The 15,472-nt window shown below is 44.2% G+C and overlaps 1 protein-coding gene across 3 annotated transcripts in view; it reads left to right on the top strand.

Annotated features, from left to right (window-relative positions):
* The window catches only part of ZC3H6 (zinc finger CCCH-type containing 6), a 30,145-nt gene that overhangs the window by 814 nt on the left and 13,859 nt on the right, over positions 1-15,472 (top strand). For all 3 annotated transcript variants that reach the window (XR_013956715.1, XM_080616717.1, XM_080616718.1), the window contains exons 2-5: positions 10,771-10,951; positions 12,164-12,289; positions 13,385-13,640; positions 15,226-15,347. Coding sequence is in view for 2 of the 3 variants with exons in the window: in XM_080616717.1 (XP_080472843.1) it covers positions 10,771-10,951; positions 12,164-12,289; positions 13,385-13,640; positions 15,226-15,347 (685 nt within the window). In the remaining variant the exon portion in view is untranslated. The remainder of the gene's footprint in view (positions 1-10,770; positions 10,952-12,163; positions 12,290-13,384; positions 13,641-15,225; positions 15,348-15,472) is intronic.

Consider the following 15,472-nt stretch of genomic DNA (forward strand, 5'->3'; position numbering starts at 1 on the left):
GGGGGCAGGTCACCTTCAGGCTGGAGGACCGGGGTGGTGGTGGTGGGGGATGCGAGGAGGGGAGGAGGGGGGTGACACTGGCTTTAGAAGTGCATATTATTAGCAGGGGGTTATTTTTTGGAATGCATGCCTTTTTACATCTTCATTTATTTATTCTGGCTGGGAACGGGGACTGTTTTCCATTTCTTTCCATAAATTGCACTTTCCAGGGGGTGTCTGTTGAATGTCACCATTGTTCTTTGCCTGCCTTGCCCTGGCGCTGCTAGTCAGGTAGGAAAGGGTGCTCTGAGCTGGGGTTTCCTCTTTTTGGTTGGTTTTGTTTATAGCAGAATCTCTCACCAGAGCCATATTTAACCTCATTTTTTTGCCAGATTACACCTTCCCCATTTAACTGGATCTTTTTTTATGCAGATTAAGCTCTGACTGACGTTATCTTTGCCACCTCTCAGTCCCCATGCGCAGTCCTGGTGAAAGGACCTCTGTTCCTCCCTCCTTCCCTCCCTTTCTCTCCTGCAGCTGCTGGAAACTCAAACCCTTCCTCCACGCAGCCCTGGCCTGCCTAACTAGTTCCAAAAATACAGTGCCAGGGTGGCAGCCACCAGCCCTTCAGTCCGCATCTCCCCGTGTCACAACTGCAGGAGTTAGAACTGCTGGGTTGCCACAGCTGCCCTCCCCACACAGCTCCACAGCCCTGTTTGTTGCTTGTCTCGGAGGACTGGTGCAATAAAACCCAACAGGAAAGGGCTGGTGAGTGAACGTAACTGTTCCCTCGCTGGAGGAAGAGCACTGAGCCTGTGGTACGAAGTGGAAGGGCCACGCAGAGCTGAGAGACTGTTCCAAAAACGGTGCTGTGGTTTAGTGACAGGGTCAGGGCAGACCTCGGAGCTGCCGGTTCTTGGTTTCACCTCCCTGCTCTTACTTGTGTAAGTTGAGTCATGCTGCGTGTTCCAAAGGAGTGCTGTGTCCAAGCAGAGCAGTGGTCCGCTGGGATTGCTGGAGGTGCCTGTTAGAACTGTGCAGCAGCAGCAGGCAGAGTGGTCCTAGAGCTCCTTTGTGCTGTTTCAGGATTGCAAGTACTTTGGGTTTCCAAGTCCTCAGTGAGGACGAGCCCCCGTTATCCCCTGTGCTGCTAGGAGCACAGTTGTCCTAACTGGGAGTTCCTCGTGCCCTGGTGACAAGTAGAATTCCTCTCACCAGCTCTCCTCACCACTATGCCTGTTGTTACACTGGTAACCGGTGGAATAGAATAAATAACTACTACCTGAGAGTCTAATGGATGTGTTAAATACAGGTTAACGTCAAATAAACATGGCTTTATAATGTTTTCATTTCAGAAGAGCAGGAGGTTCAACAATAAACACATTTACCTGTTAAGTAATACTCTTTGTAAGCAAGACTTGTGCAACTTCTGCTCCCCTGTGATCTGAAACGTGTAAAGTGTGTTCCTCATGCCCCCAGAGTGGTGTTAAAAAAGAAAGAAGCCCCAAATAGAAGTCTTTGTATTAATATCAGTGAGCAAAGTACGAACTTCCTGCACTGTATAAAGATGTCCCCACCAGCTGGGGAGGCCCAAAGAGAAACAGGATCTTTCCCCTCCACAGAAACCGTGCCAAAGGGGAGGCAGTTCTTTATGCACTGATAGCTCAGTAGGTACAGCCCATAACAGGAAGCTGCTGCAATCAGTTAAGAGAGAAGGTCAGTTCATGCAGCATAAATGAACAGCATTTCTGGTAACGTGTAGTTAGTTTGAGTTTGAACCACTCTGTGGAATTCTAAAGAAGTTGCCTAGTGCTTTTGAGCAGTAGAAAATGGTAAAACCCCTTTGGTGCCCATACTTGGGCAACTTACAATTAGAAGATTGTTTTAATGCAGAGTCTTTGTTTTCCTTGTTTGTAGACAGGCACCTGCTTAAGGAAGGAAGGGTTTTATTTTAGAGATGTTTTTAGTTAAACTCGTGGAGACATTGTCTTTGATGGAGTGTTTGAGACTTTCTGCATACTGGTGTTTCCTAGGAGGTCAGGCTTTGTGAGGGATTGCTTTTATGTAGGGAGGTAGGGTAAGAAAGAGCTCAGAGGCTGGGTGCTGCCAACCTTGGGTACAGCAAATCCACACGGAACTGTGGGTAAATGTGCAAGTTCCCGCTCTCTCCCAAAGGGCTGATCCTTGTCGGAGGCTGTGGCTGCCATTACCATCATCTGCAGGGCTGGGAGCTTCCGACTGCTCTTAAACCTCTTTGAGGACATTGTCCCACCTTTGCCTCATGCTGTAGGTAAAGCATGTGCCTATGAGAGGAACTAAACAGTTGCCACAAATAGAATCCAGTCGTCATGCATGGGCTGAATTCTTGTGTGGACTTTGATTTCTGACTAGCAGTGAGCTCTTACAGGCAGGAGAAGGACCCGTGCTACAGTTGGTTCTGCCTTTGAACTTGGTGCCAGGGACCTCAGAAAGTAACTTGGAGTTCGTTTATTTTTGCAGTCTAAAACACTGGGTTGGTGCTGACACTTTCTGCTGGCTATTTCTGCTTTGCTGTCATTTAATCTCCATCCAGGAGATGCCTTATCCCATTATCTGCTGTAAAAATAGCAGTGACCTGGCAGAGGGCTGAGCATGGCAATGTTAACTCAGATCACAGGGGTGCAGGCAGGGCTCCTGCAGCCAGCAGGGTCTCAGGAGCTGCATTGCCAGTGTAAGAATCAGGCCCCTTTTTCTGTGCTCGTGGCACAGTAAAGGAAATCCAGCGTTCGGGACAGCTCTGGAACAGGCACCTCGGTGACCTGTGGACTTTTTGCAGGAAGTTGTCCAGGTTTTTACAGGGGGTATTTGGAAATAGCACTTCAGAGCCAGCCTTGTCTGTTGCATGTCAGGTTCCTTGCCCCCAGAGCCCTGCTAATCCCCCCTGTCCACTTCCCCCTTACGTATTTGATACAGTTTCTATGTTTCAAGCTGCAGTTGGTGCAGTCACTTTATTATCCCTCAAGATAAACTGATTTTGAGCTTTATGAAGTGTGGTCGAAGTGCTTGATTGTGTGACTGCTCGTAGCTGTGGTGCTGCTCTTCCAAAGCCTCTCCTTTGCCAGCCACACATGCCCTGTGTACATCCAGATAAGCCACATGAACAGAGACTTCACCCAGCCACGCTTTGCTTTTGTTTTCCCAGTTTCCTCTTCCAGCTGCCTTAGGAATTGCCTGTTCCCTTCCCAGTGTAGCCCTCGTGGCCTGGGCGAGCATGACTTACACTGCTGCTCTAACCGGTCTGGCTGGTTCACCCGAATGGAGACCTGCTCTGCTGAATTGCAGCCTGTGGCAAGGGAAGGGAAAACCCCAAGTGGGGGTTGTAACAGATGAGTAACAGCAAACTGAAATCTCTGTTATACCCCTTAGCTGTACTTTCTCTCCTTTACTGCTTAGTCAGTGTCCTACTGCACGTGGCTTTGTCTGTGTCTTGTCTCGAGTCGTGTGGCTCTTCAGCTTTACCAGAGCTGTACAGATCAGGGAAAGCACTTGTGGAGCAAAAGGGCTGAAGATCCCCTCTAATCCTGGTTCCTGTTGTTCAGCCCCACTGCTCTCCCTTCCCACAAGCCTTCCATCCATCTTAAACTGACAATTTAAATGCTTTTCTTTTTTTATACCTGCTGCTTGCTGTCCAAGTGTGCATAGTTTGGTTTGAAAATGTTTGCTGGGAGCTGATTTGAGAGATTATTCTTCCTTAGGTCAGTAATAGTTAATCACCAAAGAATGTGTTCATGTTTAGCTGGAGTTGTTTGTGAGCATTGAATGTAGCCTTGCAGTGATTTATTGTTCTCCAGCCTGATTTCAAAACTTGCTTTGCCCTTAGGAAGCAGAGAGAGAATCACTCCCAAATCTGCCCTGAGGGCAAACACGGCTGTTTGCCATCCAGCAAACATTGCAGGAGGCAAGACATGGCAGACATGGCAGCTGGCTGGGTCACTCCTCATGCTCTGGGGAGGAGGAGGTGGCCTCTGTGATTTCTTCTGCATGTTAAGCCCCAGAGAGTGGAGATGGATGGGCAGCAGGGTGACAATGTGAGCTGCCCAGAAGTAGCTCATTGGCCTCTAGTACCACCACAGGAAGCTTTATTTTTGGCACTGCCGTCTTTCCACTTCCTTCCCCCACGCTGTGGGAGCACGGTATCTGTTAGAGCCAGCCCTGGGCATGAAAGCAGGACAGAGGTTAAAACCCTCCCAGCTCGCTGGTGTGTAACTTTGCATGCTGCAGTTCTGCCTTGGTGTAGGTTAAAGTAACCTCGTGTTTGCAGATTGGCCGAAACTAACCTGCAGCTAAAAAGTGCCACAGGTGACCTGCATGATGTTGTCAAAGAGCCAATGCTGACCCTTGGTGCACACGGCTTGTGCTGTTAACTGCAAAACCACCTTCTTGTGTGGGTGTTTTCTTTAGTCATTCTCATTGTAGAATCACAGAATCAACCAGGTTGGAAAAGACCTTTATGGTCATCGAGTCCAGCCCTTACCCCAGCACTGCCAAGGCCACCACTAACCCATGGCACTGATGGCCTCCATTCATAAATTCTTTAGTGTCACAGTGTCTAGACACTTCAACACTGTTAAGATCTTATTTTAGACTTAAAATTTTCATGTCATCAACTCGTGTATGAGTTACTGTGCTCTTTGGACGTTCGTGGCACCCGAATCTTACCTGTTGGGAGTATTGCAGGGTCATTGTGTGACAATGAACAGACAGGAAGCATGAGCTGGTGAGATGGCTATGCCCATCTGTGTAGTCATGAGTGCTGCATAGCATCATGTACTTCTGGATGGAAAGTATGAGCAGGAGGGTTTTGTGGTGCAGCAGGAGCGTGCAGGGAGCTGGAATAGAGGGGTTAGAATAGAAATCTAATGTAGGGCACTAATTAAAATATACCCAAAGGAAACTTAAGAGGAGAACATGCAAGGGGAGTGTAAGGCTTCTGTACTAAATACATCTTGACCGGTTCCAGAAGCACTCAAGTAGTTTCCCATAGGTTTAAACTCTCTCTCTTGCATTATGTGTCCTGATCACAGATACTCAGAGGTCAGCAGAAGAGAAGATGTGTGAATGAACATGCTGTTTCTTTATGCAAAGAAGAGTTTTTGAACATCCTCAGTGTTTTCTGATAACTTCTCTCTTCTAGGACTGATCACAGAAAGAAGAGGTTAAGATTTATTAGTGCATTCACTTCAGGAAGAAATAGATTTGATTTCATTTTTGGGCAGTAACATTTGGTTATCACTGGAAATTAGCAGCTTCTTAAAATATAAGTAATTATTTAATGCATTAGAGAGCTGCTCATGTTTAAAGTTTCCATTCTTGCTGCTGTGTCCTTTCTCTGTGGGTACAAGAAGTAAAGGGAGGTGTTTGCAGCCTTTCATTTTTTCTACTATATACTTTATCTCACGTTGGTAGTGTTTTGGGGAAATCTGGTCTACTCATATGCTCTTTAAAGCTTACTCTAATGAATAAAATCAAAGCATCGTGTTGTAAACCAAAATGTGATTCTTTTAAACAAGACTTTTCCTTAACTGTGAATCAAACCTATGTAAATAGGAATTAACAGAAAATAATGTTTGATATCACAATGTTAGATATAAGAAAATATAATACAATAATATAGATATATAGAAAATGATGTTAGATCTAAGGCAGAAGCTCTTCCCTGTGAGGGTGCTGAGGCGCTGGCCCAGGGTGCCCAGAGAAGCTGTGGCTGCCCCATCCCTGGCAGTGTTCAAGGCCAGGTTGGACACAGGGGCTTGGAGCAAGCTGCTCCAGTGGAAGGTGTCCCTGCCCGTGGCAGGGGTTGGAGCTGGAGGAGCTTTAAGGTCCCTTCTAACCCAAACCAGGCTGGGATTCTATGGTTCTATGATAGAGTCACATTTTGGTTGCATGAGTTTTGTTCATGTAAGTTCTTAAAACTTCGGTTCTCCTGTAGCTCCTGCACTGTCTCTGCAGATGTGCTCAGTGCTTGAGAGGAAGATTTCCCACAGGGAAAACCAGTTTAGTTTTCTTAAGCATTTTAAACCTCCAGTTGTCAGTATACTGAGCAAATGCATCTCGGTTTTGTGTCCTGGAGCTTGAGTTGTAAATCTTCTGTTTTTTGAACTTGAAGAATGCTATTTAAAAATGACTGGCACTAAGGGCAGGAGAGGTGAGTTAAAGCTGGGTTGGAATGTTAGAAACTGAACAGTAAACACCACAGTAACAGTGAGTTACTTTAGGTGTGGATTTCTGTTCCCTACCCAAATATTTGCATAACTGCCTTTTCACTGACTTCACCAGATTGATTCTTCCCTGAAAGATAATTTGGCTTCTCTGCCTTTGTAATCCATTTCTGAGGTGCTCTAGAAATACCCTGGGGACAGTGGAAACACTTTCTAGTTTAATTTTCACATATCCATCAAGCTCCAAGTATGTGGAGATGGCGGAAGAGGGAGTGATCCATCAGTGATTTTAGTTCTTTCTCTTGCGTCTGGAGAAGAACCAAGTGTTCTTTGTGTGTACCTACTCCTTGTACAGGGGCTGGTAGGAAACATCACTGCCTTTGCCTTTGTTAGGATTTGTTTAGCTCATGGAGTCTACGTGGTGTTACTTTATTTTGCATCTCCTGTGTTCTGCATTGCAGGATTGCATTTGCCATCCCGTGGGTCATGAGGAAATAGGAGGACCATATGGCAATAAGTCATCATCAGGGGCTCTTTATGAGCGGTTCCAGTAGGTCAGGCAGCAGCATCCAAACGCTCTGAGCAATTTAACCTGGTATTTAATGAAGGTGCTCCTGTTTCTCTTCCAAAAGGACTTTAAACACACTAGGATGAGAAGGGCTTGGTAGTGCTAGCTGAGATCTCAGGTTCGAGGTGAGTTACCTTCTCGTGCTGTGTCCTGTGCCAGAATTTCATACTGCACATCTGCCCTGTAACAGGTCAGGATGAACTTCCATTAATCAGAAGGTGCATCAGATTTAGTTCAGCCTTTGCATAGCCAAATCTGGAACCCAAGAACAAACCACATGGTAGCAGTTACAGCTTGCCAGTGGTGCTGGTTCAGCGCAGAGGCTGTCCTTGACTCCTGAGGTGTGTGTTGTGAGGCACCATGGGCTGTCCCCCCCAGCTTGCTGACGTTGTATCAGTGGAGGTTGCTTTGGTGGTGCATTGTTTTGTGGGGCAGGGTAGTTGAGAGAGAAGTGAGTCTTGAAAAAGAACCAAATTACACTTCCCTGTTTGTCCACATCAAGAAAACTTTGGTGTTTGTGGGTCAGGCACTTCCAGCAACGCCAGAAGCACACTGATAGCAGACACTCTGTAAGCCCCGAGTGTTCTGTAAGCAAGAAGCTGTACTTTGCCCAGCACAAGTACAGTACACAAGTGAACAGCTCAGTTTGGGTTTTAAATCAGGAAAAATCCTGTAAAAGGAACTTTTCTGCCCTATCACTTTGGTAAACTTTCTTTGAGGAATAACTCAGTGATTTCCAAGAAATTATGTGGGTTTTTTTCCATTTTATTTTCAAATCACATTTATCCAGAGTTTTCTGTTGGGTTTTGTTCTGTTGTTTTGGTTTTATACATTCTTGAAGTTCAGTGCTTGGAAAATTCCAGGATGTTGTGGAAAGAATGTAGGCACTGGGGGAGTAAAGGAAAACCTTCCGTAACCTTCCCTTTGGAATGCAATCCAAAGGATAGTGTTACCAGGATCCTGCATAGTTGTTTTACCTAGAAAGTTAATGAAGGCCTGGATGCATCCCAGCAGTATAAATCCATAATGGCAGTTCCCAAAGGAACTGGGAACAACCTTATTTCCTAAAGAGCATTTCCAGTGGGCAATTCCTAAAGAGCATGTTCAAGAGCAGAAATACTTTAGGGAGAGTGTTGAACTCATATTGTCAGAGTAGGAAAGATTGCGTTTCCCAATGGCTGCAGGTGTTCCGTAAGTGTTTGTGTTCCAATTACTCTAAGCACACTGTATTAGCCTGGAAAGATGGGACAAATGCTTTCTTGAGATGTTTATTGTATGATACATTCCAGAGTTTCTCAGGGAATGCTGGAGATAACGGCCACTGGGGTGCTTGAACACAGGATTTATTCTATGCTTGGGGTACATACTCTGAAGATGCTTGCTTTCTTCTTAAGTACAATAGTATCTTGATGTTAGGTTCTTTGCAAGGCAGTGTAAGGATTGTGTGTGAGCAGATATCTGTGAGCACCTTACAAAAATCACATAGAAATGGGTTCTGAAGCTGCCCCTATTTTGTGTTTGGTGCCCACCTGGCCACGGGCAAACCTTTATTCTTATCACTGTAATTATTACTATTCATTTCCACTATTTGTTCAATACCTCATAGCTTCCTACTGCTTTATGTTTGTGCTAAAAGTAACGTCCTTTTTGAAGTGTTTCCCAGTGAAGGCCAGGAGCAAACCCAGTGACGGCTGCGTTTGCAGTGTAGCTGAATTTAAGCAACAGCAGTTGAGCAATTCTTGCCTACTTTGTAAGCTGCCTTTTGTTTTCCTATTCCCCACAGTGTATTCAGTGTATTCAGGGAAGAGCCATGTCTTCCATGGGCTTGTTTTCCGTGAGTTTGTCCTGTCTGCTTCAGCGAGTCCTGCAGTATCACTCACTATCTGCCCTGAAGTTCCTTTTACTGCCACCAGTGTGAATGATGGTCTTTAAATGACACCTTCCATAGCAGAATCTTTTATTCAGATTAAATCTGATTTCTTTAATGCCCACTTCTTAATATTTTGACATTTGGAAGCTTCTTATAAGCTTTCCTTCTTTCCAGTCCTGTTACTTCATGCTACGCAGCAAAACCATCTTCAGTACTCATCTAGAAGATGATTTTCTCCCATATTCCAGTTTCCCATATTTCTAGTCACTAGGTAAGCTGGCTGCCCTTGTGTGTCACTTAGAAATGTTCTAGAGTCCCCTTCTCCATCGTGTAACACAGCAAAGCATCTTCCTGAGGCTCAGATGTCCCTGTCTTTGCATGCCTGCAGTGGGCTGCCCTGAGGTGATGGATAGGCAGTTGCTGGTGCTGTGCTGTGACGTCCCACCAGTAGCTGAGAACTAAAGGTGAAGAGGTGGTGCCTTGGAATGGATGGGTTTCCTCTGGTTTTTCCCAAAGCCTTTATATGAGCTGATCATCTGGATGTGGGGGTTTTCCCTTCCAGTTTTTGGCTAGTCAGTGATCTGTAATCATATCTTGTTTGGTTTTGGTTTGATGTTCCGTTCTTCCATTGTGGTTGTTAAGCATATTTAGTTCTAAGAAGCCCCAGGACACGCAAGGTGCCAATACAGCAGTCCTGTCATCTTCCCTTTTCTTCTCCCTGCCATGGCCATTTACTCCTCTTACAACAAATCCCAACTTTGGGTTGCTTCTCTCTTCTTAATGACTGGTTTTACTGTGGAGCCTCAGGTCTTCTGCTTCCTGGTGAGTTCTTCCCCCTTCCTGCTCTTCACAGTGCCTTGAAGCAGAGTTGATCATAGTGAGGTGAACAAATTATAAGGCAATTTAATAAAGCCTAATTACTGCTTCAGTCCTAATACCTTCTCCTGCCCCCAGCACTGGATTAGTCTTGTTTTATTCATTGATATTTTGCATTTAATAGTTTTTTACAGGCTGTGCACCTCCTTCATCTGCTGAAGCTGGTCCCTTCAGAGTGAGGGTTTCAGACACTCATGGCATTTCCAAGCAATCTCCATGTAAAAACTGAGCACTGACTTTCCCTAAGTTCCCATGATGCCTCCAAAGGCTGAGTTCCTGAAGCAGCAGTAATGTAGGAATAATTATATAGAGCCAAGTACAAATGTCTCTAAGCAGCAGATTCTTCCACAGCTAAACCCCAGCTAATACCAGAGAGTAGAAGAGGAGCTGGGATTCCTCCAGCGGAGTGTCTGCAACAGGGATGAGAAATGGGTGTTTGGGCAACATGTTTCCTTGTAGCAAAGCATTTCAGTAGACAGAACTTTAACTAAAGTCTCATATAATCATAGAAACCTTTTTTCCCTGTTGATAGAGGTGAGCACAAGCCTTTGATACTTGGTTTGCAAGCAGCTCAGGTGTTGTATTTTGTGTCTGTATTCATGTTTTTACTCATTCTTCAGATGTTAACAATTCCTTGTCTACTACTGATTTCTTTTGAAGAATTCACCTTACTACTAAGTTAATTCATCTTTTTCAAACTGCTCATGACTGGCCATTCCACCTTAGATATTTGGCTCTCATCTTCACTTCCAAGAGCTGTTGAAGGACACGTGTTTGTACCACTGTACATTGCTTTTCCTGCAGTGCCCAACTGCTTCCTTTCATTATTTACCTCTATGGTTTCAGAGGTTGAATTGCCTTTAATTGTGATCACATCTGTTCTGCAAGCAGCACCATGCAGGGAACAGCACTGTAGTGGAAGCACTTCTACAAGTGGATAAGCTACCTTTTAGTTGTGCTTAAGGGCTACAGAGTGTTGTATTTTTGATCTAGGTTGGAGAAAGCTATTTAGGAAGAGAAGACCTTGAAAAGAACCAAACCATAGTTCTAAAACAGCTTAATTTTGCCATTTAATGGTTTGCATTCCATTTTTCTTCAGCTATTACAGAAAACTCTTAAATCCTGGTAGTTCTTGGGGCATTCCATGTATTAAAAAGCATGAGCACATGTATAAAAATGTGCCTGGTGTGAAGAACTGGGGGTGTTTTCACTGTGCTGTTGGGCAGATGAGAGGGATCATAATATGGCATTTTACTGTATCGATGTGTTTCCTCCTACAGAGAGGATGGAGAGCTGGAAGATGGGGAAATAGATGATGCAGCCTATGAGGATGTGAAAGAACATGGCTCAAAAGGTGATGATAAACAGAAGAATGAGAAAGGACACAGGAAATCACGGAAGAAACGCAAAAAAGAGAAAGAAAAGAAGAAATCCAAAAGGAGAAGACGGGATAAGCATAAGGTGGGGAAATGCAAAGCAAGCGGGTGGAGGTGCTGGTTTTAATGCCAGGTTTAACCAAGAAGCCAGGGAATTAGAGAAGAAAAATGCTTTTATTACTATTTAGGCAATCTTTAGTGTCTGAGGGCAGGTTTGGGGTGTTCCTTTCTCGCCAATGCACTTCAGTACTAAAGAATTTGTGTATTAAATAGACTTCTGACACATGGAAGGAAGTACATATTCACACATTCCAGTGACAGTTCATGTGGTGTAAGAGACATAAAACCATTAAATAACCCAACCGTAGCACTTTTGAAATGATAGTTTGGAAACTCACTTGTTTGCTTTGCCCCAATGCATTTCATAAACTTGGGTTTCCTCTGTTAATATCAAAGTACAGAATCAGATTGCCAGGTGTAACTGGTATTTCTGATACATATCTTCACTGGATGCTTATTTCAGTATTTCTTTTAATAGCAGCTTACAAAATGCTGACATTTGCGAGCATTTCACTCTCTGCTCCTGTCAGTGGTTGTGGTAGTTCTGACATGAGAGGATGAAGTGTTAAACCACTTCCTTAAACTGCTTAAATCTGAAGCAGCAGTGTAAGTTAAGCACTGGTCACTGGCAGCAACAATGGCAGCTGGACCATAGAGATTTGAGAGTGTTTTAGGATTAAATTTCATGTAAATTTATCAATTTAACTTTTTTGCTCATTATTCTCATGGGAAGAAAAGATTTCAGGCTGGTTCAATGAATCCTTCAGTGAAGTTCATTAAGATAATGTGACTTTAACCAACTTAAGTGCAAAACAAAATAGTATCCTAGAATAAACCTGAGCATTCTCCCTGCAGAGAATGGCAGAATGCTGGTCCTTTCTGTTGCCATGTGCCAGTTTCTAGCCATCTCCCAGATCTGTTAGCCTTCCAGCAGCATCCCTGCTGGGTGGCAGAGGTGCAATGCTCAGAGAGACCCATAGGAAGCAGGTACAATCCGAAGCAACCACACAGCCCTCAGGTTTGCATGGCCCCCTCGTTGGATCAGATCTTGTTCTCTGATACGAAGAGTGTGGCATCAAAGAGTGCTTGCTTTAGCTTCCCCCAGCAGCAGAGCTTTGTGAGAGTTAAGAACACATTTTCATTTACTAGGCTAATGCTTCCTTTAAGTTCCTGTACAGCAGACCAGTTGCACAAAGAGTTACACAACATTTGAGAGCTATTTTATTCTTCTTTTCAGCATAACTCCCCATCCAGTGATGACAGCTCCGACTACAGCCATGACTCTGACATTGAGCGTACAGAAAGGCCACATAAAAAGAGTGGCAGCTCTTCATACCGAGATTATGATTCCTCATTCAGTCAGGTAGGATTGTTTAAGCTGATTTCTCATGTCTTTATTAGGTGTAATTTAGAAAAGCAGGTGTAAATGCTGGGGTTTTGGAGGTTGGTTTGATGGCAGTGCCCATTCTCACAGGCTTCTGAAGGCACATCTAGTTCTCGTCTCCTTGAGGAGATCTCCAAATGTAAAGCATGATCTGTGGCATGAATATAGGTGATGCAAACAAGCGTGATACCACTTTTTCCTCCATCAGGCAACAGTTCAGGTATCTTTATTATTGCCTGCATTGAATTTGTGTCCAGCCTATGGCAGGGGTTTGGAGCTAGATGATCTTTAAGGTCCCTTCCAGCCCAAATCGGTCTGTGATTCTATAATTTACACTGTCCCGAGAGGAAGCAGCTCCTGAAAAGCCACCTTTAAATGTCTAGAGTTGATTCTGCATTGTGATAGTTCCATTTGTCCTGACTTTTCCAGTCTGTGCACCTTGGTAGACTTCCTGAGACCACTGGGTGACACAGAACACCAAGCTCTGAAGCTGTGATAGAGCAGCTTGAAGTACTCTGGTACTTCAGAGGAGAGGAGCTTTTCCTTTTAGCCTGAAACCATTCCAGAAACCTTTAGGCCAGCCAAATCTAGTAACAAACTGAAGATCCCATCTGCAGGAACAGGAGAAGGGCCAGTGCTGGCTTAGGAGTGGCCATAAGTAGTATTTCATCCTGACAGAGACAGGGCAGAGTGTATCATCTGTGTCTGGGATCATCAGGATTGGAGCTCATGAAGGGAAAAAATGATTTTAAGCATAGTTCATCTATGTGGCACTTACAACACTTGGAAGTGTGTATGGTAAACTGCTTTGTCAACCTCCTGGAAAAGCTTCCTGGAGTTTAGATGCTGATGCTGTTGCTTTTTATCTTTTTATCTTTTTTACCTATTTTGATGCATGCAGAATCAAAGTAGTAATTTTTACTGCATGACTGGTTCTCACTGTGTATTATTGATGTTTGCTTGTGCAAATCTGGTAGAGAGCATGATGATAAACCAGCATAAACCCAATGGGTTTATAGGGTGGTTCTTTGAGCTCTTGAGCTGCTTCTGAACAATACGATCCCCTCTCCACAGCATGGACATGTGTCAGGAAACTACATGAGCTCACAGAAAATGCAGCATAAAAAGAATGTCAAGAGTAAAGACTATGATGACTACAGTCACTACAGTGATGAAAACTTTGGGAATTACAACGAGGAGGAAAAGGATGAAGATTTTGCTGATCAGCTTAAACAGTACAGGCAAGCTAAAGAGACCTCCAGTACTGATTTGGGACCTCCATTCCCAAAGGAACCAGTGAAAAAGCAAGGGATGAAAGGGGTCCAGAAAGGTAAGAGAATTGGAATCATTAATTGTAGGAATAGCTGGTGTATGCTGGTTGTGTTGGGCATCACTTCAGGATGTTTTAACTCAGATCTGGCAATGGTGGCTTTCCTGCAAGCTTGCGGCCTCCCATCAGTGATGATGCTGTTCATTAAGAGCTAATATCATGTGGTCACATTGGTGCATGTGTTGAAGAAAAAGATCAAGTTGCGTGGTGTGTACGTAGTAAAGAGAGAAATAAAGCCAAGATCTTTGTTGTGTAACTGCTTGAGTAAGTTCCAACCCCCCCACCCCCCCATGGCAGAGAGGTTAGAACTGGATGAATGTTAAGGTCCCCTCCAACCCAAACCAGTCTCTGATAAGAAATCCTAGAGCTGTAAAGGGTCTTTCTGGTGGTAGTTTATGAAGGTCTGAAATGGGATTCGACTGGGGGGAGGAATGTGAATGGGTCAATGCCAAAATCTAATCTAGTCCACCCCAAAATTAAGAACCTGGAAGTTTTGATAGGTGCCTGAATACTTCTGTTACTATGCCCACAAGTATTAATATGGACTGTGTATTGGTACAAATACTATGCTAGTATCCTTTTATTTTCCTTTTCATAACTCTTCTTGCATTTAAGCTTCGCTGATACAAATCCCAGTGAAAAACTACTCCTCTTAAGGAGGACTTCTCCCTTGAATCATGGCTGAAGTTTGACTCCCAGTCAATTTGAGCAGGGTTTTGTATGACAGTATGAATACAGTAGTGGTCCTCAGGAAGATACTGTGTGTTGTTCAAAGGTAGTAACTTGTCTTTCATTTACTACAGTGAAGATTTATTGTTTGGTTCACAATGCAATAAATGGGCAAAAGATTGGCAGGATCTCTTTAGCTGAGACAGAAATGGCTTTTCATGTGCTGCTTGGCAATACTGCTTCCAAATCTCTGCCTGCAAGTCATCTGAGATGAAGTCAAGGTGTTTTCACTCCAGTTGGCCTTACTGTCATAGAGCAACTGCCACTGGAAGTGGGAACTATCTAACTGGTTGTCTTTGGGTTTAGATAGAGGAGAAAGCAGATACTCTGATAGTGTTAGCTGAGGCCATGACTCCTGCTGTGCTGTGGCTGCATCATTGCAGTCTTGAGCCTTCCAGACAGTTCCCATTAAACATTTCTATATTCACAGCTGTTCTTTTCTTTCTTAGGTTAAGATCTCAGATCTTGTGCATGGTGTGACAACAAATCATGCACCTGCACCCAGTGCCAATTGCACCCCTTTAGTTCTGAGTTCAGAAAGTGACCAGACAGCAGAAAGTACTTCAGGTGTTTGGGCTGGTTAGAAATAACACGTGTGCACCTCCAATTGTGAGTGCTGCTTGGGACAAGATTGATTTCATACTCAGTTTGTTGCTGTGAAGAGCTTTTCAAGCAGCAGGCACAGGGTTACAGCTGGCTGATGCGGTTGTATTTGCCAGCTCGTCATTCAGGAGAGTATTTAGGCTGCAAAAAGGGAGAGACTTGGTTAGTGTGATTTGTCTGTATTCGATGTCACTGGATAACCATTGCTCTTTACTTTCTGAGGTGATCTGAAGAGGTAATTTCTGTTTTCCAGGTATTTCTCAAAGAGGAAATAACTACAATATTGGTCGAGGGCGTGGGATGCAAAAGAAGCTGAAGCGTAAAGATCGTGGAAGGGGAAGAGGAGGCAACAAAGGCTCCGATGGCTTTCATGAGGTATGTACAATTAAAGGCAGATTCCAGATGTGGTTGTTGCAGATTACTGCATGCTTTGCTTTAACAGAAGGGTATTTCAAAATAAATGTCTTTAAACTTTACCAAGAGCTCCACACTGGCCCAAC

This window comes from Psittacula echo (genome assembly GCF_963264785.1).
Source record: "Psittacula echo genome assembly, chromosome: 4".
In the NCBI taxonomy this organism is placed as follows: domain Eukaryota; kingdom Metazoa; phylum Chordata; class Aves; order Psittaciformes; family Psittacidae; genus Psittacula; species Psittacula echo.